The sequence below is a fragment of the Dunckerocampus dactyliophorus genome, chromosome 3 (genome assembly GCF_027744805.1).
Source record: "Dunckerocampus dactyliophorus isolate RoL2022-P2 chromosome 3, RoL_Ddac_1.1, whole genome shotgun sequence".
NCBI classification, from domain to species: domain Eukaryota; kingdom Metazoa; phylum Chordata; class Actinopteri; order Syngnathiformes; family Syngnathidae; genus Dunckerocampus; species Dunckerocampus dactyliophorus.
The window spans coordinates 17,905,852-17,929,593 of record NC_072821.1 but is presented as its reverse complement, the minus strand read 5'-3'; the positions used below and the strand labels follow the sequence as shown (position 1 = coordinate 17,929,593).

Here is a 23,742-nt window from a genome sequence, read left to right as displayed (position 1 = left end):
GAGATCCTGCAGGCACACAGTGGGCGTCTCTTGGGTGTGAGCAGGATTATTCACCATCAAGCCATCCATCCATTGTCTATGCCGCTTATCCTATGCTGGAGCCTATCCCAGCTGATTTCAGGCGAGAGGCGGGGTACACCCTGGACTGGTCGCCAGCCAGGATTATTAACAGTACACAATATGTTAGAGCAATTCTAGCAGCAAATCTCTGCTAGTTGCATAAGAGATTATCCTGTTCCTCTTGCAACATATGGTCTTGCTTCTTACACAATATGGTCAAAAGTATTGGAGCACCTGGTTATTGCACCTGAAAGAGCCAAAAATGCAAGGCTCTTCTTTTAAGGCTCCATAAGAATATTTTGAGAGGTCAATGATGGACCTGAGAGAGCGCCCACTGGCAGACAAATCTCTGGTCTAGTTCATTCCAACGATGTTTGATAGACTTGAGGTCAGGGCTTTCACGTTGCATCAAATTATGCCTTTATGGACCTCGCTTTGTGCACTGTCAAGAAAAGAGCCTTCACCAAACTGTTCCCACAAAATTGGAAACATGGAATTAGCGATGATCTCTTGGTAAGACAAACTAAAAACTAAAAATTCGACATTTACACCTGATTTATTAATGAAAGGAAGTATTTTTGGACTTCTGTTCATGTAGTGGCAGCACAGTGGAACATGATTAGCTCATCTGCCTCACAGCCAAATGGTCCTGGATTTGGCTTTTGCCTCAAACCTCTCTTTGTGAGGTTTGTATGTTCTCCTTGTGCTTGTGTGGGCTTACTCTGGTTTACTCCTACCATCCAAAAACATGCTAGTGTTAACTGGAGACTCCAAACTGTCCATAGGTGGGAATGTGAGTGTTAAAGGTTATTGCATTGTGCACTGTGATCGACTGGTGACCAGTCGAGGGGCTTCTCTCCTGAAGTCAGCTGAGATAGGCTCCAGCTCACCCGCGGCCCTGAGCAGGATAAGCGGTGAAAAATTGATGAATGAATGCTCATATATGTACTTCAGGATGTTGAGATACTATTTATGGAGTAGGCCTTGTCATTTGTACTGTGTTGGCTGGCTGACACGAAGTGTAAGAGGCTGATCTGACAGCTGTGTCATGAGCGGAATATTCCAGTAAGGAGATCCACAGGATGATATTCCAGTCTGAGTTACAAAAGGCCAATAGGATCACAGAGACGTAATCAATGGCTGGTAAGATGATCTCTCTTTGTCTCTGACTCAGCCATGGTACTTGTTTTCCAGCGACTATTTTTACAATGTTTCTGAACGCTTGCGTGGGAAGCGGCTTCAAAATATGCACTCGTGTGTCTATACAGTATGTGTCAACATTTGTTTCTCTGCAATGCTCCTCAACTACAGTTCAAGAAATGAGTTGAACCAACCTTCCTGGGCAGTCTTTCCTCTCTACTCCAACAACTCATGAAATATTTAATGTGCCTCACAGTAACCTCTTTCTCTCTTTCTCTTTCTCTCTCTATCTCTTTCACACACACACACACATATATGTATACATTCAGGTTGATGGATAGAAACGTCAATGTAGAGAAGGTGTTAAAGTGCAAGTGATAACCTACACACCACCCATGAGTATGCACACACACACACACAGGTTGAACTTCATGGCAATATCATCTCATGTGTGTGATTTGAGTCCCATTTGATTGTATTCTGACTGGCTGTGTGTGTATCGAGGTAGCTGGATACAAATTTGACACCCGGACGATCGTCAGCTGCCGGCTGTTTAATCAACAGTGATAAATATTTGATGGCGTGGCGGCGGGCAAGCGGTGACCGACACCCTCCTCATTATCGAAGTCCGTGTGTACAGAGGAACATATTGAATATCTAGCGATGGAGAGTTGCTCTCTGCCAGACACAGCATGCAATAGCTGCACAGCCCTGATGGAAATGTTGTACCCTATGTGGAGGTTTTCAGAGACATTGACTAAACACATTTTTGAAAGAATTTTTGGTTGTTATTGGCATTTGAGCACCTGCTAGCCAACTTGTGTTTGAAGTTTAACTTGACAATCAAAGGCAAAATGTTACACTCACTGACCACAATTTAACAAGATCCAAAACAAGAGCTGGATCAAACAATGGCTTTACAAAGATAATAATGGTGAGTTTGGATTGACTTTACAAGAGGAATTTATTTAACATTGTGTTATCATACTAGGTATGGTTTGCAGTGGTGTAGAACTGAAATGCATCAATTTCAGAGGTGTTTCTACTATTGTGGTTACCTTACGCATCTACATGAGGTAATAATCACAATAGATAATAATCATAGTAAAAGTACCGTAAATTCCGGTGTATAAGCCACTAAATTTAGAGGAAAAAAACAAATTTTACATATACAAACCGCACTGGTGTATAAGCCGCACTTGTTTACATCACAAAATGGTATATTGTAGAGCACACAAGTCTGTGAGGACCAGGCAGCTCTTAATCTGACAGGAGCCAATCATGAGCTATAAAAAAAACCCACAACAAGCTTGTCAACCCATTGGAAATTGCAGGATTCATTCAGTCATTACTGAATATAACAGTTTGACTCACTGTGTCATCTTACAAACAACACTAAACTCAACACAGAGCAACTTAACACTCAAAAGGTATACCCAATAAATATACAAACATGGAGCAATACAAGTTTAAAATGAAAAATAAAACATTTTAAAGTTTTCTCATAACGCATTTCGTTCGAGCAAAGCATTTCATTGGAGGAAAGGCAGCATAGAAAATGTATGGATGGCACTGCAATGCTGCCTCTGTCCACCAGAGGAAGCCAGAGAAGCCCAGAGCCCAGAGGGAGGCTGACATCATTGCAGCGCCTCACTTGTTGCTCAGACATAATGCATTGTGCATTACATTTCATTTTAACCTCGTATGTTTGTATATTCATTAGGTATACAGTACCTTTTGAGTGTTAAGTTGCTGTGTGATGACTTTAGTGTTCTTAGTAAGATGACACCATGAGTCAGACTGTTATATTGTTATACTGTTACTTATAATGACCTCCTGCAGTTTCCAATGAGTTAACAAGCTTGTTTTGTTGTGAGTGCACTGATAGCTCGCGATCGGCTCCAAAGAAAGAGCTGCCATTTCCTCACTGACACAACACTCTTATTTGCCAAGACATTTGGCTTGATTGTGGCCATGACTTTCAACCGATCTTGTGCTTGCAAATGTGTATACCAAATGTCGTGGTTAATATTTTGGTCCATTGCAAATAAACCCAATTTATGGGGTCAAACTTTGGACTTTAATAAGTATAGCAATTTGTCAGAAAAAAAATACCACAGGCAAGACTGGCGTTTGTGTGCTGTGGTTCAGGAGTAGAAGAGTTACACTATGGTGTGTCATCATGTTTTCACATAGAACTGTAGTTAGTATGTTGATCAGGACCGAGGTCAGCGACAAAGCGCCGGCCTTTTCATGGTGTCTCTGTCCACACAAGAACGTTTGTTTCTGTGTTTAGTTTGCAGTGCAAACACTCTATGCATTGGAGGAGGAATAATTCTAATTATTGTGTGGTACAGTAGAGCTGTCTACTGCTATAGAACTCGCCTTGTGAGTTTGTTTGGTTTTTGGTGGGTCCACACTGTGCAGGATTAGTAAATAGTTGCATCCAGACGGGAGTGGATAACTAAGTGAAAACGATGTAAGACACAAGGCACACCTAGGTGTGCCTGTAAACAGACACGAACCAAGTGATTCACACCAAAGTATAGAAGAAACAACGCAAGCGTATAAGTCTGTCGATTTCTGCTTTCCAAGGCTCATCTAGACTTACGATGAAGTGGAAGTACTTCTGTCTGAATTACTTCTGCCAGTCATTTTGGAGAAAAAGCCAACAAAATGTCAGGAGAATGTTGACTCATGTCTGTTGAAATATTCAGATATTGCGTTGACTTGCGTCAGAGCTCATTTCTGGTCATGTGAGCGCGAAGGGTTGGTGACGTCATTGTTTCTTGTCTACACGAAAATGAAAAGCTGGGGTTTTCAGATATTCCCACTCTCTAAGCCCTTTTCAAAAAATACCATTTCAGGGCACTCAGAACGCCGTTTTCCGTGTGGATGAGAGGCTGAAACGAGAAAGCTAAACGGGGCTTCATACATTACATTTGACATAACTTTAATTTGATAGCAAACAGAAAACAAACAAGTGCACTTGGAGTAGAGCTTATTTCCTGAAGGGTACACTGTATCAAGTGTCTGGTCTCTGGTTTCCGGTCTCATGCCCTTCTATTTACTGCACGTGTAGGTGCAATGAAGACAGGGAAAAGGCTTCAATGCTCGGGTTCAAAGTGTACTTCGCCACGGGCCATGGCAGCTCTTGAGGGGCTGCGAAACAAATGTCATTTAGGTAGTGAGTCACATTCTCATGAGGTGACATTTAGGCTATAAATATTTATTCTACAATTTCTAATATATTAAAAAAACCGAGTTGAAACATCCTGTAACTTGTTATTGCGCACGTGCAGGAGATACTATTACCATCGTCAACACTGGGATAGAAGTTTTAAACACATGACGTTAAAATGGCTTAAATCATGTTTGAAACAAAAACATTAAGTAATCGAACGAATTTGTATTCACTCACGTACAACTTTGACAAGAGCTCATGTTTTCCACCGTGTTCTACTTTGTGAAATGCTTTTATGGCTGCGATTGTTTGCAGCTATGAGCCACTGTTCGCTCAGGTATAATCAGAATCATGTTGCGAAAATAACTGCTAGGAAAAGTGTTATTATTTTGCTGTTGATCATGTTTAGTGTAGCTTCTACTATTAAATGTGAAAAATGTGGCATAAATGTAGAGTATAGATTCGGACGACCATTTCAATAAAATATTATAATGTGAATGTCAATTAGGCAGCCAGGCGACTTTATTCTAATCAAAGTCGAACTCATTCAGTATCTTTCATACTTTTTCTTTCCGGATTGTCCATTTATTATGGATTATTCCATCCCGTTTGTAACATTTTGTGCGCGATGTGGAAACGGTCAACAAACGAGGACATAACTAAAGTGATTTCATAGTTTATCGCAATTTAAAACGGTCGCTAGTGAAAGGGACATTAATTTGATGAACAATTAATCGGATGCATCGAAATACTAACAATAAATGAGTGCTATCTAAATATATTCAATAAAAGAAAGAAATAATACAGTAATGCCGACTTTTAGACACTAGTGTTAGTTTAACAGAATGCTATGTGATGACAGTTGTTGCTTTGCTATTGAACATATTATACGTATGTACTGTGTATGTTAACAGCTTTTTATTGTATTTTATTGTATTGAATTGAAGTTTTTCAAGGTCTACTGAGGATGTGTGAAATTGAAATATTCCGATGTCAAATTCACTTGAATTTCTTTTACAAGGACCTCGTATGTGCCCTTCCTAGCAAATGCAAAACTATATTTCTATATGGATGTGCTGGCACTCTTGGCTCCATACAAATGCGAATGAAATGTGTGATATTTTTATATGCAAGCAACCTGCATATCCTTGAAACGTCAGTGGCTACATGACAACAGGTCAGCCCCCCCAAGATCAAATATTTTTCTTACTAAATGGCGGATTTATTAGACAAATAAGTTGTTCGCCTGACTTTGAACCCTCTGTGATTGAAATATACCCCTGTGTCAACAGCATCGCTTCTCAAAGCAGTCCCGGGCGATGCATGGCTGCCACCGCGGATTACTGAGCAAATATAATGGGAAATGAGTGCAGATCTGGGGGATCTACCCCCTCCACACATACCCCGGTTTGACATTTCCGTCCAAAGGCCAACCTCCTTGCGCATTGTTGGCTCAACCGAACCTTCAATGAGCGCGCCTGTTATTTTCTTCTGAACAATGTCAGAAAAAGGACATGCGGAACGAACGCAATGCACGAGCTCTCCTATATTTCTTTTACCTCTTAGCACAGTTGTAATGATGCAATCCATCTTAACATGGGTGCCTAATAGCTGCGATTAGCTCATGGGCCCACTGGCTTCCGCTCACCTGCCTGGAAAAAGTCATGTGCTCGTAAATCTGAGCTGCCCTGAGTTGCCATAACGTGGGGTGAAATCATTATTTGGCGACGTGGTGTCAGGGAAGCTCACATCTCATCTGTCAGGAATCCAATTTCCTCTTATTTACATCCACGGTATAGATTAATTACTACCCAGACTAATGGCCTGAAGGTGTTAAAGTTATGAGACTCTTTCGTATAGAGAAGGAGGAGTGGGTGGAATGAAAACTGTAAAATATTATAATGATTACAATGATAAGACCAAACAACCCTGATTAGGATCAGCACAAAACATGTAAGCCTGTACATTATTATTATTGAAAATTTTAGTATACTCATTGTGAAGAGAAATTCACATGCATATTTTTTGTTCTTCATCTAACACTGACTGATGACAAACTACACATTTTGCAATGTCAGCACACAAAAAATCCTGTTATCCAGATATGCACCAACATGTAATGGTGCCTTCCACCGCCTCCATAACATCTGTCTTTTTTTGCAATTGCTTAAATATGCTTTGCATTAATAGAAAAAAAGAATTATGGTGAATAATAACAATAAAAATAGCACCATAATTGAAGAGGGACACCTGGATGCAGGCCTGGATCGGAGGCCCATGCAGTAACACCTTGGCCCATTATTGATGGAGCTTTAAGGGTTATGATATCGGTGACGTTACTGATGAAATATGCCTCTGATTAATAGAGGCCTCTGTCGTAACAGGCTGACATATGGTAGGCGAGCCAGCTGGGGACGGAACCTCAGGCATCCCCTACGGCCATTAACATATTAGAGGCTATTGTGCAGGCAGACACTCCGACTTCATCCAGAGCCCCTGTGCAGAGAGACAGCAGCCCAGAGCTGTTTGATATAGGTTTTCAATAATGCATCACTCCTCTCAGTCCACCAACGGAGCTGTTCATGGTGCTGACATTATTGCCGTGTGGCTGCAGTGTCAGAAACAACATGCAAATTATGCATGGGTTTTCACAATTTTGGGTAATATTGCTTTTTAAAGCCAACACATTTCCATGTGACAATTTATATAGCACTGTGCTTTACAGGATTCATTAAATATATTGTATGAAACGCATTATATAATAATACATGCATTTAATGCGGCAAAATGAAAGATATCATTACCTCACAGAAGGCAAATATCCTATATGTTCACGTGGCTTCTCTCATCTGGTTGCCTCCCTTGAAAAATCTACCGCTGTCTAAAAATCTGCATCTTAAAGCAGATTTTCACATTGCTATTAAAATTGCATGATAGGATTTTCACAAAAGTGTTAATAAATGCAACTGAAAGTGAGTAGAAAGATCGACTGGCAGACAGCAACCTGAAAATATTTGTGGGTATGCGAGCATTTTTTTCCCCCTTTTGATTTCTTTTCTCTGGTGTGAAGAGGAGTCACTTCCGTTATTCTGTAATATGCAGGGGGAAAATAATTTTCTTTCAAGCTTCAAAATAACAAAATGCATTTTGGGAGCTCTGGAAAAATGTGAAATCGTTTGCTGCTTATTGAAGCTTTAGGAAAAAACGAATTCCATTGTATAGAGCTAATTATGTAAAGCATTCTATCGTGAGTTTGTGAACATGTCTCTATTTTTCAGGTGTGATTATATTAAAAGCAAAAATAAGACTTTAAAATGTCGCTGAAAAATCAGTGTTAATTAGATAGTTCAATTACAAACATTTTATTTTGCTTCATCTTAAATGAAGTCATATAAGAACAGACATTTAACACAACAAAATTATCTGTGGGCCATTCACGACCAGAAAGGCAAAGGTTTCATTTTATTTAATTTTTTTTTTTAAGAAGATCGCTGGGACACACCTCCCTGTTGAATTTGGCGTACAGAATGAATAATACCACTTAAAGAATGAATGAATGAAAGAAAGAGGGAAGTTGTGAGGAGAGGACTTTAAGAGACATTTCCATGATAGACACGTCGCCGCAGCTTTGTAAACATACGTGTGTACAAAGTAAAAAATAGTACTTACTTACAAGGTTTTCCTTCACATTTAACACGACAAACAACGTGGTGATCTTAATGTGAAAACAGGCAGTTGACAGTGACTTATACACCATTCACAAGGCGAGTTCTATAGCAGTAGACAGCTCTACTGTACCACACAATAATTAGAATTATTCCTCCTCCAATGCATAGAGTGTTTGCACTGCAAACTAAACACAGAAAATACATATCAGGGTTGTTTTCATTAGCAGACAAGGCTTTTCGTGCTCTCTGGTTGATTTTTTTTTACTTTTATTTGTGATGTTAATGGTGTCCGTGGACCCCATCGTTTTTTTATTCTACCACAACTGGAATATTGTGATAAAGTGATGTTTGTATATACAAAACCACGTGGACATAACTTATTAATAGAGGTTTTTTTTGTGCAAATTGAAATCAATATACTGTAGCTATATAGACATGAGAGCCTGCAGAGAATAAAATACTGCCTGTGAATTAGAATACTCATGCAGGCCTGCATTTTCGTTTGTTTGCAACGAAATGTTAATTTATAGCAGCCTTCGAAATTATAAATAAACTCATGAATAAATAAACAGTTGTGTGGATTATTCTATAGCAACAACGACAGAAGTCAACGCAAAAACACAGTACGACAATCAATGAGGTAATTTGTAAATGGCTATAGTTCAAATAATAGGCCTATCAGGAGAAATTAACTCGCTATAGTATCAAGCAAATTTTCCTCTTTCTGTGTCTTTTTTTTAAAAAGGCAACGTCGACGTCGCTAAATGTTTCCCTTCGTTTGGAACGGAGTGTGTAATCTGATATTTGCATACTTCACATTCACCGATAACGTGAAAAAGAATCAACGTGTGTGTATGACCTCTTATAGAATGGCTGTCCGAAGCCCAATGCGCACCAGCGTGAAGACTGAAAATGGTGTGTGTATGTGTGTGTGTTTTTAACGGTCCATTGGTCCCCAAATTCAGTCACAACTTTTCAGTTTTCTTGTCTTTTTTTTCCTCCATCAGTGGGCGGCGGAAAATTTCAACCTCTTCTGCTTCTGTCTTTGGTTGCAAAACCACACTCGCACCACGTTCTTTTTCAAGTCCAACTTCTCAGCGATGGCTGCTATTTTCTCCGAGGAGGGCCGAGGCTGGACGGCAAAGTACGCCTCCAAGGACCTCTTCTCCGGGGCCGCTATCGAGGTCCTCTTGCGTTTCTTTTCCCCTCCGTTGAAAATGTCCGGTTTGCTCATTTTCTCCCTTTGGGCGCCCTCGGCCTCCTCCAGCCAGGCTTGGAGGATGGGTTTGAGGGCGATCATGTTGTTGTGGGACAGTGTCAACGACTCGAATCGACAAATTGTACTTTGGCTCAGTGATCCCACGCCGGGGATTTTGAGATTAGCCAGCGCGCCACCCACGTCCGCCTGGGTCACCCCCAGCTTGATCCTCCGCTGCTTGAAGCGCTCCGCGAAGGCCTCCAGCTCCCTGGGGTCTGTGTCCGAGTCATTGATGGACGGCAGCCCGCTGCTCGTCAGCCCTGGGCCGGCCTGGCTCCCACCGTGATGACCCGGTAAGAGGCCGTGGTGGGTGAGAGGCGAGTTCATGGTCATGGCCGCCTGGTGCGAGAGGTGACTCAATCCGTGCATGTGCGAGTGTGCGTGTGCGTGTGCGGAGGAGGAAGAAATAAGCCCTCCGCCGCCTCCACCTCCACCGCCGCCGCCACCTCCACCTCCGGCCCCGTCGTGCGCACTGGACATGAGGGCGAGAGAGGGTGAGCTGATGTGGTCCATTAAGTCCGGGGGTTCCAGGTTCTGGTGGTGGTGGTGATGATGGTGGTGATGGTGGTGAGCCAGTGGCACCGTGGAAGTCGACGAGCACGGCACCGTGCTCATGGTGTGGTAAGTGGCGTCGGGCTTGAACGGGTGCGTCTTGCCCTGGGACACGGCGATGTCCACGGCAGCCAGAGCCTCGGCGCGGGCCAGGAGGGTCTCATCCAAACTGGCGAATATGTTGCTTTGCAGCTGCAGAAAGTAAAAGATGAACATGAAGGGAACAAATGAAAAAGATACGAGGAAAGGAAACAATAATAAATGCATCTGTCTGTGGGGGGTTTTGGGTGACACATAACAGTTAGTTTATTCCTTTAGAAGTAGCAAGTCATCCAAATTCATGCAAAAGCAGTGAAGTCTGGATTTGCATGTTTCAAAGAGATTGCACTGAAATATTCAGAGCGTCCTGGCAAACGACCATTGGAATTACGCACAGGCGTGTGAGTGCAACCAGAGTCCGAAACACGTAAGCCGTGCAAGTTTTAAGGACAATTTTTGTATTACCTGTGGAGTTTGTAGACAGGCTCTCCGTATCGCCTCCGAGCTGGAATGCAGGGTGGTGTACTTGTGCTCCGGTAGGGAGGGATGCATGGCGAAGTGCGCCTGTTTACTGTTCATGGACATCATCCTGCCGAGCGCCTCCAATTAAAGTGCACGGAGAGAAAGGGCAAAACTGAAACCGGCCAAAAGAGCCGAAAAAGGCTGTCCTAGACAAAGCCAGTGATCCTTTTGTCTATCCGCTTGTGATGCAGCCGAGTGCGCAATGTTATGTGCGCCGAGTCGAGCCTTATTGAGCCTGGAGATCACAGAGATGCCTGCAGTCTCCCACACGCACTTATCTGTCTACTGTTTCCCACTGCCGGGATGAGAGAGCCTCTTACACCTGAGCGCCTCAGATCTCGTCAAGCCCAGCCAGGCTGCTCTCGCGAGACATAAAGTGGTAGAGTAGTGAGCAGTCTGACAGATAAAAAAAACTGCTCTCAGGGCAGAGGCACAAACGTCAGGAGACTAGACGTCTGCGGTTTTTAAGGGCTTATGCCACTCCATCCATGCAGCCAAGGAACTGCCCTCCTGGTTCTTTATGGTAGAATGTGAACAGGAGGGGTTATTTCAGTGACCACTCCATTTTAACCATGTCTTGATCCGGCAGGAATTTGTTCCCTGGTGTGAGGAGACTGTATCTCACACTGCTGTACAATAATAGCGCAAAGACAAATACTCACCTGCACCTACAACTCGACAAAATAGTGTGAAAATTGTTTAGAGGATTAATGTCATATTTTAAGGAAAGACACTTCAAACCAGATTAACCGCCATATAAGTCATGCATTAAACCACCAGACATCACAGCCAAATATACAATACTTTGATAATAACGTTGTTGTATTTGAAATGTAATACGTTTAGATGTTCATTGTTGTGGTTGCAGTGTTGCCTCCTTCAAAGAATCACTCTGAAAGGTGTTTCTAATGTTTCCCTTTGCAGGGAGCTATTAGAGAAAACAATGTCAACTATTACTTGACTAACAGCAAACTACAACCACAATAAGACTCCTAATACTGTGGCTCCTGAGTGTAAAATAGTATATTTTATAATTACACAAGACTTTTTTTAATTCATGCCACATGTTTATATGTAAAACAAGATTGTTTACACCCCAAGTCAGAAGAATAAAAAAGCAGTTTGATCTTCACCATCTCCAGTTGAGCAGCAAACAAATTGATTGAATACTCCAGTGTAACCTTGTACACAGTCTTTACCTAAATTAATGAATCCCAATGAATTAACACTTCATTTATTCAAACCACAATGGTTGTCCAATTAAAATTTCATGTTAGTGATTAGCAGCACGTGAAATACACGTGATATCATTAAATTTGCATAATAAATAAGGTGCTTTCTGCTACAATTGAATTACTGTTGTGTGCCTGAGTGAGGTTAATGTGTGTCATGAAAGGATACATCAAGCTTTCAGCAGGGCAAGGAGAGGCCACTTTTCTGCATTACAAGACAGCAAATTAATGGTTGCAAGGGGGATTATTGTGATGCATATGTAAAATAAATTGAGACCTAAAAATAATTTCAGACTTTAAAACACAAACCATTCTCAACCAACTAAAACTAGAATGGTCAAACTTAAAACTAGCTGGGCTGAGAAATTAAATCAATAAATTGTTCCATACATTCTTATTGCAAGATCATTTAATTCATTAAAACACTATTATCTTTTTCAGTAGGCCATCATTTTGTGTATTTAACAGCTTCTAGCACACACAAGGAAGTAAACATTAAATGTACTTACAGAAAAGAGGCACAAAACTAACAATATTTCCTACGACTAACTTTTTTTTGTAATGTAAACATTTAAAATGTAGTATACGTCCAATTTAACCCCTACAGGGTTGATACAAAAAGCTGATAATTTATCTGTTCTTACAATGTAACAGTAGATAAGAATGCAACTGCGAAAAAGTAGAATCTTATTCTGAAGCCACATATTTCAGTGCAGAAGAAAAACTGTTTTTAAAACATTCACATGAGCTTTGAAAGCTTAGTGGGACTGCTTGTGTTAAAGGGACTGTGCGACTTTCTTTTAGTTGGCTGGCCAGTGTTGAGTGTCTGTCTGTCTCTTGATGTGCTCACAGGTTTACCGGAGGGAGAGGAGGTGTCGCGATCCTGGCGTGGGCCCGCTGGACTGACAGAACCAGAGGGACAGGCCTTAGTGTCTTCCAGAGCATCAAATAGCAAATCAAAAGAGAGTTCTTCATTCCGTTCCACACAGCCATGCACTCTGCTCTCCCCCACACCTGATGCCAGGGATAGGGGACAATCTCCCACACGGCCTCCAGAAGCCTCACTGTTATTCACTGTGGCGTACGGCGTTATGACGCTGAGGCAGGTTTGTGTTTCTGGGACGACAGTGTGGTCCAAGTCGGCGGCAGGGGAAGGTGCCAGGGAGACCTGAGAACCGCGGCTACTGGAGCTTTCGCCATCTAGCATCATAGAGTCCAACTCTGAGATCTTGTCCAGATAAGCCGCATCCATGGAGGCTTCACTGGACTTCTGGAAACTGTCAGGCTCGTCAGCTCCAACATTTGCAGACATGGAATCAGAAACAAAGCTTTCTGTGCTTGGACCCGGAGATGACTGGTCATTTGACTTTGAGCCCTTCCAAGTCCCCCAAAAAACAGGCTTTATTGATTCCATCTCCGTATTAGTCGGCAAACCTTTGGTGAACTTGTCCCCGCCGTTGAACTGGTTCCCTGCAGTGCTCTTCGCAGGACTTGGAAAGTCATCAAAATCGAGCCTCCTGAGGTGAGCCACAGGTTTAAACGCAACTTTCTTCTCACGCACACCAGGACTCCTCAGTGTCAGGGAGCGGAAGGCAGAGGACGGAGTAGAAGGCAAGAAGTCTGAGGAGGTGCCATCTAAGTCCTCGCCTTTATTGAGGAGGCCACAGAGATTTGTGTGAGAGTCCTTGTGATCCGCACAGGAGGAGAACATCAAACTGTGAGTTCGAGAAAATGCCAGAGCATCTCCCTCGGGATTGCTACAGATGGAGTCCCTTTCGTTATCACTCAGGCTTCTCATCATCATGTTGATCTTTTGTTGCTGGCTGAGAGATTCTGGTCCGGGCTTGGTCTTGTTACACAACTCCTGCATTTCTGCACATCTCTTTTCAGACGTCCTGACCTGACTCTCCAGGTCTTCGATGTACTGGTCACTGCGTTCCAGTGCCTTCTTCAGTTGATCGACATCTCGCTGATACTGCTGGATTTTTGCTTCCAAGGCAGCAACGGTATAGCGGCCAAACCTGGGGATGGACCATGGTGTGTTTTAGAATGTCCAGCAAGAAAAAAAAAAAAAAAAAAAAAAAAAAAAAAAAAAAAAATAGAATGTCCAGCAAGAGGAAAACACATTAAGGACCAAGCTTATATATAATTTCTAAAGCTTAATTTTGTATTCCAAACAAGGACATTACTGTGACAGGAAATGGACATCCAATTAAAAACTGTAAACAATAATCTTTCTCCATCTTCAAGGAGGTAGGCCACTCAGGGTCAAGTTATATAAAGCTGTTAGAGCACATCTCTTTTGCAAAAACCTTTCATACATTTTTAATGCTTATCAAAAGGCATATAAAGTATTTATATCCAAATTTTATGTTTTTACTCACCTCATCTACTGAAAGGAATTTTATCACAAGACTCCATGTTTGAGAATCAGCACCTTGACATGTATAGCACCTGGACTTAGTTCATTTCTAGAGTGGAACAAATTACTGTTCTCAGAGTTATGGACCGTGACAGGTGAGTGCTGCATACCCACTCAGTTTACATATGAAATATTACACAGCAATGGTCATGTATTACAAAATAAACTACTGGCCACACCTAAATAAAACTCACCACACCACTGTATGACTAGGAGCACTAAACTATTTCTGCGTGGCAAAGGAGTTGTAGACATCATAGCAATAATTCTTATATTGAGTGGGCCTGAAGTATCGTATCACCTTTTGTGATGCAGATGTAATTCACTTTGTTATTCTTGAAATTAAGAGTGGTTAGCATGTTGGCTACACAGTCAGGAGATCGGGAAGACCTGGGTTCTAATTTGCGCTTGGGCATCTTTGTGTGGAGTTTGCATGTTCTCCCCGTGTGTGTGGGGGGGTTTTCTCCGGGTTTCCTCCCACATTCAAAAAACATGCATGTCAGGTTAATTGGCTACAATGAATGTGAGAGTGAATGTTTTTCTACATGTGCCCTGCGATTGTCTGACGACGCGTCCAGGGTGTACCCCGCCTCTCGGGGTAGCTGGGATCGGCTCCAGCATACCCCTGCAGCATTGAAAATGGATGGATGGATTCTTGAAAGTATTCATTTTCAGCTTTCCTATCATGCTGTGTTCCCCCTTCAGCAAAGAAGCTGACCATAGACTTTTATTTTAACTTATTTAAGATAGGGTTACCTTCTGAGCTTATTTATCAGACAGAACTGAGAGAGAGGTTTGTTAATCAATCATGTCATTTTCCAAATTAAGAACAGCACAGACTCCAACTGTCAATGAAATGGAAACCCATTTTATTTTCTCTGAAGTGCGATATCATAATTAACAACCCACTTCTGACTCGGTAAATGGGGACGACTGATATACACAAAATCGATCAAAGTATTGGGACACCTGACATCTGACTTTCAGGAAGTGAAAATAGAAGAAAACATGGAATTGGCTACCTTTTGTTGATATAGTTATAAGTGTCTTGATTCTTTTGAGAAGAGGTGTGACAGGATGTATCCTTTGTGAGGTCAGAGGTCTTGTCAATTTGGACATGACAATCTGTGTTGTAGATTATCCTTCAACATGTTTGATGGATTTGTATCCGATGCCAAACTCATCCAAGCATGTCTTTATGGATCTTGCATTGTGCACGGGGGCACTGTCATGCTCAACCACAGAAGGGTTGTCAAATTATTAGGGCTGTCAAATGATTAAAAATGTAATCAAATTAATCCTTTTTTTTCAATTTATTAATTATTAATCACCATTAGCAGCTATGTCTGAAATATGCCCATTTTTATTGTATTTAATTAACATATATGACATATACGCTATATCAGGGGTGCCCATTGTGGCAATTGCGAAGGTAGTGTTGGTCGCGTGTCACCTGCATCATCACTGTCGTTTCCTAGATGTCATATGACACCAGTCAGCTGACATTAAGGCCCCTCCCGATTCACTTCTGTGGTGAACAAATGTCGACAGCCGCACACGGATAATGCAACTTTTATCGTTTTTATTACATTCTGATTACGGATAAACTCACTCAGCGGTAAGATGCGATAAACTGGAAAATGTACCCATTACTGAAACCTTTTTAATATGTTGCCTTGACTCCTGATGCATTGTCTTCTGCATCATCCTTTTAATTTCTCGTATACAGTATCTGTAATGTTTTATAGCAAATGCTAACTGGACATAATACACGATGAACGCTACGTAGCTATTTCACTGACATATTACTCATTTTACATACACAACTATTGAGGAATTATGTCTCTTTATTGCCATACTGGTTTGAATTGTGAATTACTGAATGATAGCAACTATTTTGATGATCTGTAAAGTTTGAAACTGTGAATGTGAAATAATAATCATTATCTTAGATCTTATATACTGTATGCTTTATATTTATAGTAAGAGAATCATTTTGATTGTGTCCACCCATGATATACATATACAATGTACAAAATTATTCATATTTATAAATAAAAAAAAAATATATATATATATATGTACATACACCTGTGTATATATATTTATAGTGGGAGGTAGATCTTTGGGACAAAGTAGCTCACAGGCTGAAAAAGTGTGAGCACCCTTGTGCTTTATAGCTACACATATAGCATATTATTGACATGTTGTGCTATATAGATACATGGATAGCATTGTATTTACATATTGACCGCACTTAATTTGAAATAAAATATCGATCAAATATAAAAACGTTTCACTACACTTTATTTTGAAAGACATGCACCGGAATCACCTGTCTGCCCTGTTGGCACTTGACAGATAAGGAGTAAAATAAAAGGCCGAGACAAAGGCATTTAAAGTTAATTAATGCAGTTGTTAAAGCCTGTGGAAACGACCCTAATGTTGACATTATTACAGACAGTATATTTAAATATTTAAAAAAAAAAAATCCTGTCACAGAGACGCAGCAGCAACACAACAGTGGTGGCAGTCCGCCTCCCATGCAGCCCACCACCACAGCTTCACAATATCCTAGAGGAAACCCTGTACTAGTCTCTTTAATAGTAGCAGAACATTTGAATCACACTTTAAACTGTTATTATGAACAATGAAGGGCTGCATTCAAAGTAATCACGTCACTTCAGGTAAATGTACTTGTTTCAGTGTATTTTCCAGCATACTTAAATGTAGCAAATTGTACTTTCGAATTAAAGTTAGGAAGTGAGTGATAAGAATATCCACTGCATGTTTTTATTTTTCTTGCTGTTTATTTAGACACACACCCTCCCACCCACACGCATTACAAAGCCGTTTGTGATATTCGGAGTGTCCCTGAATGCATCTCACATTCGTCTAAAAACAATGAGAAAGTGTCGTTCCCAGGCTGAACGGACTAGAGACTTGTGTGAGTTGGAGATACATATAGTATGGTGTTGGAAATCTACTGCTGTTGATGTGTTCAGGTCAGAATGAATTTAGAAAACAGCATCAGACTGTGTGGAGACGCTCCACCGTGCTTCGAAGAACAGTGGAGAACGCTGTCTGCCGTCATAACAGAGAGGTATGCTTGTTCTGGTGCACAGGCGTTAATTACACTAAACAATTTAACGTAATTAATGAAATGAATTAGTTACCGCCGTTAACACGTTATTTTTGACAGGCCTAAATAAAATAATTAAAAAAAAAATAAAAACATTGACATTTTACAAGTCTCTGATGAGCGACATTATACAGTTGTACATGTCTGATACAGACACGTACCAGTCCTAAGCAACACTTTTTAAAAAATAACTTTACAACGACCAACAATACATAAAATATTGCACTTACTTTTGTGGAGATCTGCTGACCACCTCGGCTTTCAGTCTCATATTCTCTTGTACCAGGTCAACATTTTGAGATCTTAAGGTTTTATTTGCCTGAGGATGACAATAGTAACACATTAAAATGTCTTTAAAAGAGCCTATAAAAATACAATATTAAAATGTTGCATGCCTCCTTAAGCTTGTCCAGGTCCTCTTTTACTTTATCACAAACATCTTTGGCTGTTTGCAGCCTATTTGCCCATTCCTCCATGATGGACGGATCCACTCTTCTGTCATCTGCTTGCACACAGTTAATACTGCAAGGATTCAAAGCTGTTCTCAATTGCAGCTCCAGACTGTTATTTTTGGTTTTCAGGTCCTCGTTATCTCTGATGAGACCTTCAATTTCTTCCTGTCAAAAGATAAATTGAGATCAAATTAAAAAATTATTTTACAAGTTTCATAACTTTGCATTGGCTATATCATCCCTTAATCCAAGCGTCAATCTGTGGGACAATAAAAATTTCAAAACGCACCCGCATTGTTTTGTGACTCTGTTAAATTAAAGAACAGTGTGTTGTCCAGTCAAATTTTTTTTATTGTACTTTTCTTAAAATTAATGTCAAAATCTCATCTCGTGGACCCAATTTCGTGCAAAGTCTGGTCTCGCGAGTTGGGTGTCTCGGGACACCTCTAGTATACACTCTTGATCAAAATTTTAAGACCAGTTGAAAAATTGTAAGAATTTAGATTTTGCACTGTTAGCTCTTAAGTAGGTTCTAAGTAGAGGTACAAAATGCAAAAAGAAAAAATGGGAGTGGGACAAAAAAAAATTTCAGGAGGCAATTTATTGCAAACAACCATGAAACTGAAACAGGCTGTTCATCAGCTGATCAAAAGTTTAAGACCATAGCTAAAAAACCTGAAAACACCCTAAAATTAAATTACATTTTAATTCAAGGACTCAGTAATGCAGCTGTGCCATTCTTGTCATGATGGTGCCACCTTCACTGTGCCGTGTGGAAAACATCGCAGGTAGGATCTCCTTGTCATGCCAGTGACAATGGAAGCCATCAGGACCATCAAGATGATTTTTTTTCTCATCAGAGAATAAAACTTTCTTCCACCTTTCAATGTCCCAATGTTTGGTGCTCTCATGCAAATTCCAAACGGGCAGTTTTGGGGCGTTGAAGGAGACGAGGCCTTTGAAGACGTTTTTTGTTCTTAAAACCTCTTTTATAGATGCCATCTGATGGTTATTGGACTGCACTCGGCACCAGTAACAACCTTCATTTGGGCCAAGGATTGTCCACAGTCTTGATGAACAACCAATTGGATCCTCCGGCTCAGGGCCGGAGACATCTTTTTATGTTTACCACTAGACTTTTTTGTTCCATAACCCTCAGGATCTTTTAAGAAGTTTAAAATAGGGATGTCCCGAGCCACATTTTTTGGGTTCCGATCCAATCTTTTTTTATAGTCTTGCCGATCAGATTCTTTTTTGTTTGTTATTTAATAATAAGCTTTTGTTACAAACACAAATTAGTGGAATTGAATATGGTTATGGAAAGCATTATAAATAATGCAGCCAAAGTATTGCTGAATTTCCTGTATTACACAGCATAACTAACACTATTGTTTGGCTTTTGTAACAAACCTCTGCGAGTCAGGTCCCTAATCCAATGAAAGACCTAATAAAAGTCCATCCGAAAAAATATAAAATTGGAAAAAATTGTCGTGCAAAATACTTTCAGGGTAGGACTAATCATTTGACGTAGTTATAGATCAATTTGTAGTGTGATTTAGAATATATGACTTTTTTTAACAAAACTCTGTAAGGGCCCTATGAAATCTGTTTTTATTTTTTCCTCAAACTCAACAAGATGCTCGTTTGGTGTCAGCATTTTTTCCTGGGGACTGGAGCACAAGTCTTGTGCTGAAAGCTACAGCCATCCCAATGAGAGCGGACATTGTAAGTGTCATCACTGTTTCTATGCTGTTGTTGTTGACGGAAGTAGCGTTAAGTCCTATGGGCTATATGAAATCAATACACCAAGGAAAGACGTTCCGGTAATGTTTTAAATCATTAAAATAAGGCAAGATACTGTAAGTATTACATTTTACCATCGATGTACCTGTTAATACACAGCATGTATATAAAACGTAATAGTTAATAGTTGAAATAGGTCTTGCTTGTTAGGTGGCGCAGACAATGAAGACAATCCCATTTGCAGTGACCAACAACAAGTAAAAATTATACTAAACCAAAGTTAAGTGTTGTTGGAACTCCAAAATGCTCATGAAAATTGGGAATTCAGAAAGAATCGCCACACAACAGAAAAATATAGATTTCCTCATACCACTTTATGTAAATGCTCAAATTGATAACTGACGTCCAATGATACAATAAACATGATAAATATACCAACAATATTACAAAGCCTGCTGTGTTGCGGAGGAAACTGGAGTACCCGGAGAAAACCCACGCAGGGGGAGAACATGTAAACTCCCCACATAGATGCCCAACGGAGATTCGAACCCAGATCTTCCAGATCTCCTGACTGTGTGGCCAACATGCTAACCACTAGGCCACCATGCCTCCAATATGTATCGTTAGCTTTCGGTAGTGGCCTGATGCAGTGGGAGCACAGCACTGACGCGTTGTGAGCGAATGTGTGGTGAAGCTCGTCGCTCGACAGCTGGTAGCTAGCCGGTGTGGTGTGGCAAGGTGTCACTACGCAAGTCATGTAGTTCTTTGGCGCAACATAATAATGTTGCCGCAGCAACATTATTTAAAGGGTACCAGTTTTTTAACCAAACACTGCCAATGGAACCAAAGCCCCACTTGCTCAGACATGACTAACAGATTGACATTTCTCCCTTACTGCAAGTGCTTATGCATGTATTCCTTGCCTATATTCAAAATTGCAGAATGCAGAAAAATGAATCTACCTCAGCAGGACAAATGAAAGGTTGTTGATATTCTAAAAAAATATTTGATTAAATTGTATAAAGGGCCTGTTTGACTTATACCTCATATTCGCGAAGAAGGAGCTCTCCCCTTGTTTTCCTGAGACATTTTCTCACAGAGGGGCTCTCAGTGTGATCGCTCTCATTTGTGCCTCCTGGAACAGTAACATACACACATTAAAGTACTGATTTAGTAAATAAAGAGTATTTTATACCATCCCGAAAAGGGGAACTTTGCAAAATAAGAGCATAACAGTTGCTAGGAACTTGAGTCTTGACAAAGACTGACATTGACATTTAAGATTCACAATAAAAAAAAAGCCCAATATTTCATAATCAGGACATTAATAACACTTGGGAGTTTCATATGTGAAGTCTGATTTTCATTAACACCGACAGACAGAATTAGTTCAACAATATTGTTATTATTGTAACCCAGTTAGTTAGAACTACTGCACATTGCATACTGAAATACTGAGAGTTGTTTTTGTTTATATTTGACACCTTATAGCAGACACTTAAGAGGCAAGTACGGTACACATGATGCAATGCAGTTCCACGCCACTGCAAACTCCAATAACAAACAATGTATTCCGCCTCATTACACAGTGCTGGCTGGTACTCACCTATAATTTCTCTGCAGGGGTTCTCTGCTGTTATTGGGACTCTGCATGTAGGACACTGGCTTGCTTTCTTTAACCACATTTCCATGCAGGATGAACAGAACACGTGGTGGTTGCCACATATAACCGGCTGTCTGACCTATACAATAAATTGAGAGTCGGTGTCATCATGGTCATGATTCATTAGTTATGACAAAGGACTTAAAGCAAATTCACATTTTACTCGACGTTCGCGCTAACACAAATGTCGTACACGTCAGAATGTTGTTGTACAATGTTACATTACACGTATAAGCTTTGTAACTATCTCAACGCGCCAACGACTTTACAGGGAGAACAACAAATACCTTTCCGAGGCATATCTGACACGATATTGGCAGAGTCAAACAAAGTGTCGAAGTTTGAAAGTTGAGAGCCATGTTTCCACATACGAGCGTCCCTGAGGGAGGTCTAAATGAGAAAACAGGAAGTGTTGAGGCTCGCGCCAAATCTGTCAAGTACGGAACGTCAAAAAGGCCAAAAAGATTACAGCAAGCAACTCAGCAAGCAGTCAATACAGGAACCTTGTGACCAAGGACACTTGAATTAAATGGATCTGAGAACTCTTTATCCACTTCCGTAGTATGCCCTGCGCTGAGTGGCCGCCATGATGGTGAGCAGATACCAGAAACATTGCATTGTGAACATGTCCTACTCAGCCATTAATTGCTCTAATAGACGGCTCAAAAGACCAGCTTTGTCATTTTTCAAGTTTCCCAAAAACAAAGACAGGTATGTGCCATAAAAATGTTGTATATTTATAACCCTGGTTGTTGTAAATAAACAGGACAAAGTGTATATTGTGTGGGACTTCGGGTCGATCACTGCAATATTAGAAAAAAAATATTATTACATCAGTGCTCTCGCCTCCCCGAAAGTGACCAACAGGCATGCATTTGACCATTGAAACCCTAAGCCTTGCCGCCCTCTAGCCTGGAGCCTAGTACCCAAAACCCGGCCGAAGATGCTCGCGCACGTACACCAGCTCGCCTCGTCTCACTAGCAAAAAGGTTGAGGTAGCAGCGTGCAGAGGGGTCGAGCGGGTGGGAGAGAGAGAGTGACAGCTCAGCAATGTGCCTGAGCTCACAACAGTAGTTATTGCACGTTAATATGGGTCAAAATCTGTATTTGCTACCTCAAAATGAAGGCACAAATATAACTCGATAGACGTGCACCTCCAAAAAAATCTTCGAGCTGCGGCTCGTGAGGGATAACTATTAGTCTCTCCTCAATCACCATCTCGACGACACTGAGCCAACAAGCCGAGTTTTAGTTTGCTCATAGAGCCAAAACGCCACAAGCCCGACCCACAAAAGTAGGGTTGGCCAAAGTGCGGCTCGGGGGCCATCCGCAACCCGTGGCTCATTTGTCATAGCATCACTGCAGAAACAAAATGAAAATAAAATAACAGCAAAAATGGTAAAAATAGAGCAAAAGGCACAATGAGAAAAAGCTAACATGATGACACCAAAAAACAGTAATAACACAGAGCTTTGTATTCAACGACAAAGCTTAAAATATCTATCACTTTTTACGTTATTTTAGAACACTCCAATTTTTGCAGTTATTAAAAGAAATTCAAGTTGTTCAAGTCAAATGAATAGCTTGAAATTGTACAAAGGTAAGTGGTGAAGTGCCAGAGGTTAAAAAAAGGTAAGGTTACCCAAAACTGAAAAATAATGTGTATTTCAGAATTATACAAAAAGGCCTGTTTCAGGGACCACAAAATGGGTCAACAATTTAAAGCTTTTCTGCGGAAACGGAGGTTGATCAAGCCTTGGCAGTTGGTGCATCCAATTCCTACCGGTGTTCCAAGTTCTGGAGTACTTACTACCTCCTCTGTCTGCATAAAAGCAGTGTTGAGAACACATTGTGGTACTATGTGGGACCGGTAGCGTATTTTTTTCTGTGTATCAGGGATCTCGGGCTGAAAAAGGTTGGTGACCGCTGCTTTATCGGGTCACTTGCATTATCTGACAACAAACATGGCTTCTTTATGTGTGCGTGTGTTGGGTGGGCCCTGAAAAAAAGGGTTGTCTTATATTCAGGTTTGTCTTACATGCAGCTCAATACAGTATTTCTATTCTTCATGACTCCTTATTAAATGACCTATTTTTTGGTGTATTTATTGCATTCGTGTGAGGTTGTTCTTTCTCGTAACTTTAGCATCTTCCAGCATAAACATATCATGCTTATACATGACACAACCATATTTACCTGAACAAAGGTCTGCGCATATAAGAGAAACACGCCTGGATCCCAGCCGCCTGCTGCTCACCCACAGTGTTGCTTAAAATAGGAGATGATTTGCATGATACAACACGCCTTTGAAAATACAGTAAAAGTTAAAATTGTAACTGGATTAGTGAAAGCGCTTTCAAAGGTTTAATATTTATCTAAGGGTACAGTAGACAATAGGCTTTCTCTCAGGGTTAAATTTAACTCATAAACAAATGAAGATATTCCTCACATAATACTCCTTCCTCACTTATACTGTACGTAGGGCATCTAAGTTATGGGCAATTAAAACACAGGAGCGACTTGCTGAATTTAAAAAAAAAAATGAAAACAAAGCTTCTTACTAATAATAACATTCTGATGCTAGGTTTGAAATATTTGTTTTATGATTCTTGTATTTCATTTTCTGCAAAGAAACCCTATTAATCAGAAACCTGGATTCATTTAA

The 23,742-nt window shown here is 40.7% G+C and overlaps 2 protein-coding genes across 2 annotated transcripts; both read right to left on the bottom strand.

Annotated features, from left to right (window-relative positions):
* Positions 1 to 7,784: 7,784 nt before the first annotated feature.
* On the bottom strand, positions 7,785 to 10,725 carry pou4f1 (POU class 4 homeobox 1). The gene is made up of 2 exons (XM_054770049.1): positions 10,367 to 10,725; positions 7,785 to 10,054 (listed from the first exon to the last, which is right to left on the bottom strand). The coding sequence occupies exons 1-2, from the start codon at positions 10,487 to 10,489 to the stop codon at positions 9,056 to 9,058; spliced, it is 1,122 nt and encodes a 373-aa protein (XP_054626024.1). The 5' UTR covers positions 10,490 to 10,725; the 3' UTR covers positions 7,785 to 9,055.
* An 829-nt stretch (positions 10,726 to 11,554) lies between these two features.
* obi1 (ORC ubiquitin ligase 1) lies at positions 11,555 to 21,738 on the bottom strand. Its single transcript, XM_054770048.1, has 6 exons — positions 21,365 to 21,738; positions 21,021 to 21,156; positions 20,458 to 20,549; positions 17,615 to 17,836; positions 17,450 to 17,538; positions 11,555 to 13,676 (listed from the first exon to the last, which is right to left on the bottom strand). The coding sequence occupies exons 1-6, from the start codon at positions 21,434 to 21,436 to the stop codon at positions 12,395 to 12,397; spliced, it is 1,893 nt and encodes a 630-aa protein (XP_054626023.1). The 5' UTR covers positions 21,437 to 21,738; the 3' UTR covers positions 11,555 to 12,394.
* Positions 21,739 to 23,742: the final 2,004 nt, after the last annotated feature.

Coding starts and splice junctions, on each gene's coding strand:
- pou4f1 (XM_054770049.1), bottom strand. CDS start 10,489: ATGATGTCCATGAACAGTAAACAGGCGCACTTCGCCATGCATCCCTCC. Junction 10,055..10,366: donor CCTGTCTACAAACTCCACAG/GTAATACAAAAA, acceptor TACTTTCTGCAG/CTGCAAAGCAACATATTCGC.
- obi1 (XM_054770048.1), bottom strand. CDS start 21,436: ATGGCTCTCAACTTTCAAACTTCGACACTTTGTTTGACTCTGCCAATA. Junction 21,157..21,364: donor GTCAGATATGCCTCGGAAAG/GTATTTGTTGTT, acceptor TTTATTGTATAG/GTCAGACAGCCGGTTATATG. Junction 17,539..17,614: donor ACCTGGACAAGCTTAAGGAG/GCATGCAACATT, acceptor TGTCATCCTCAG/GCAAATAAAACCTTAAGATC.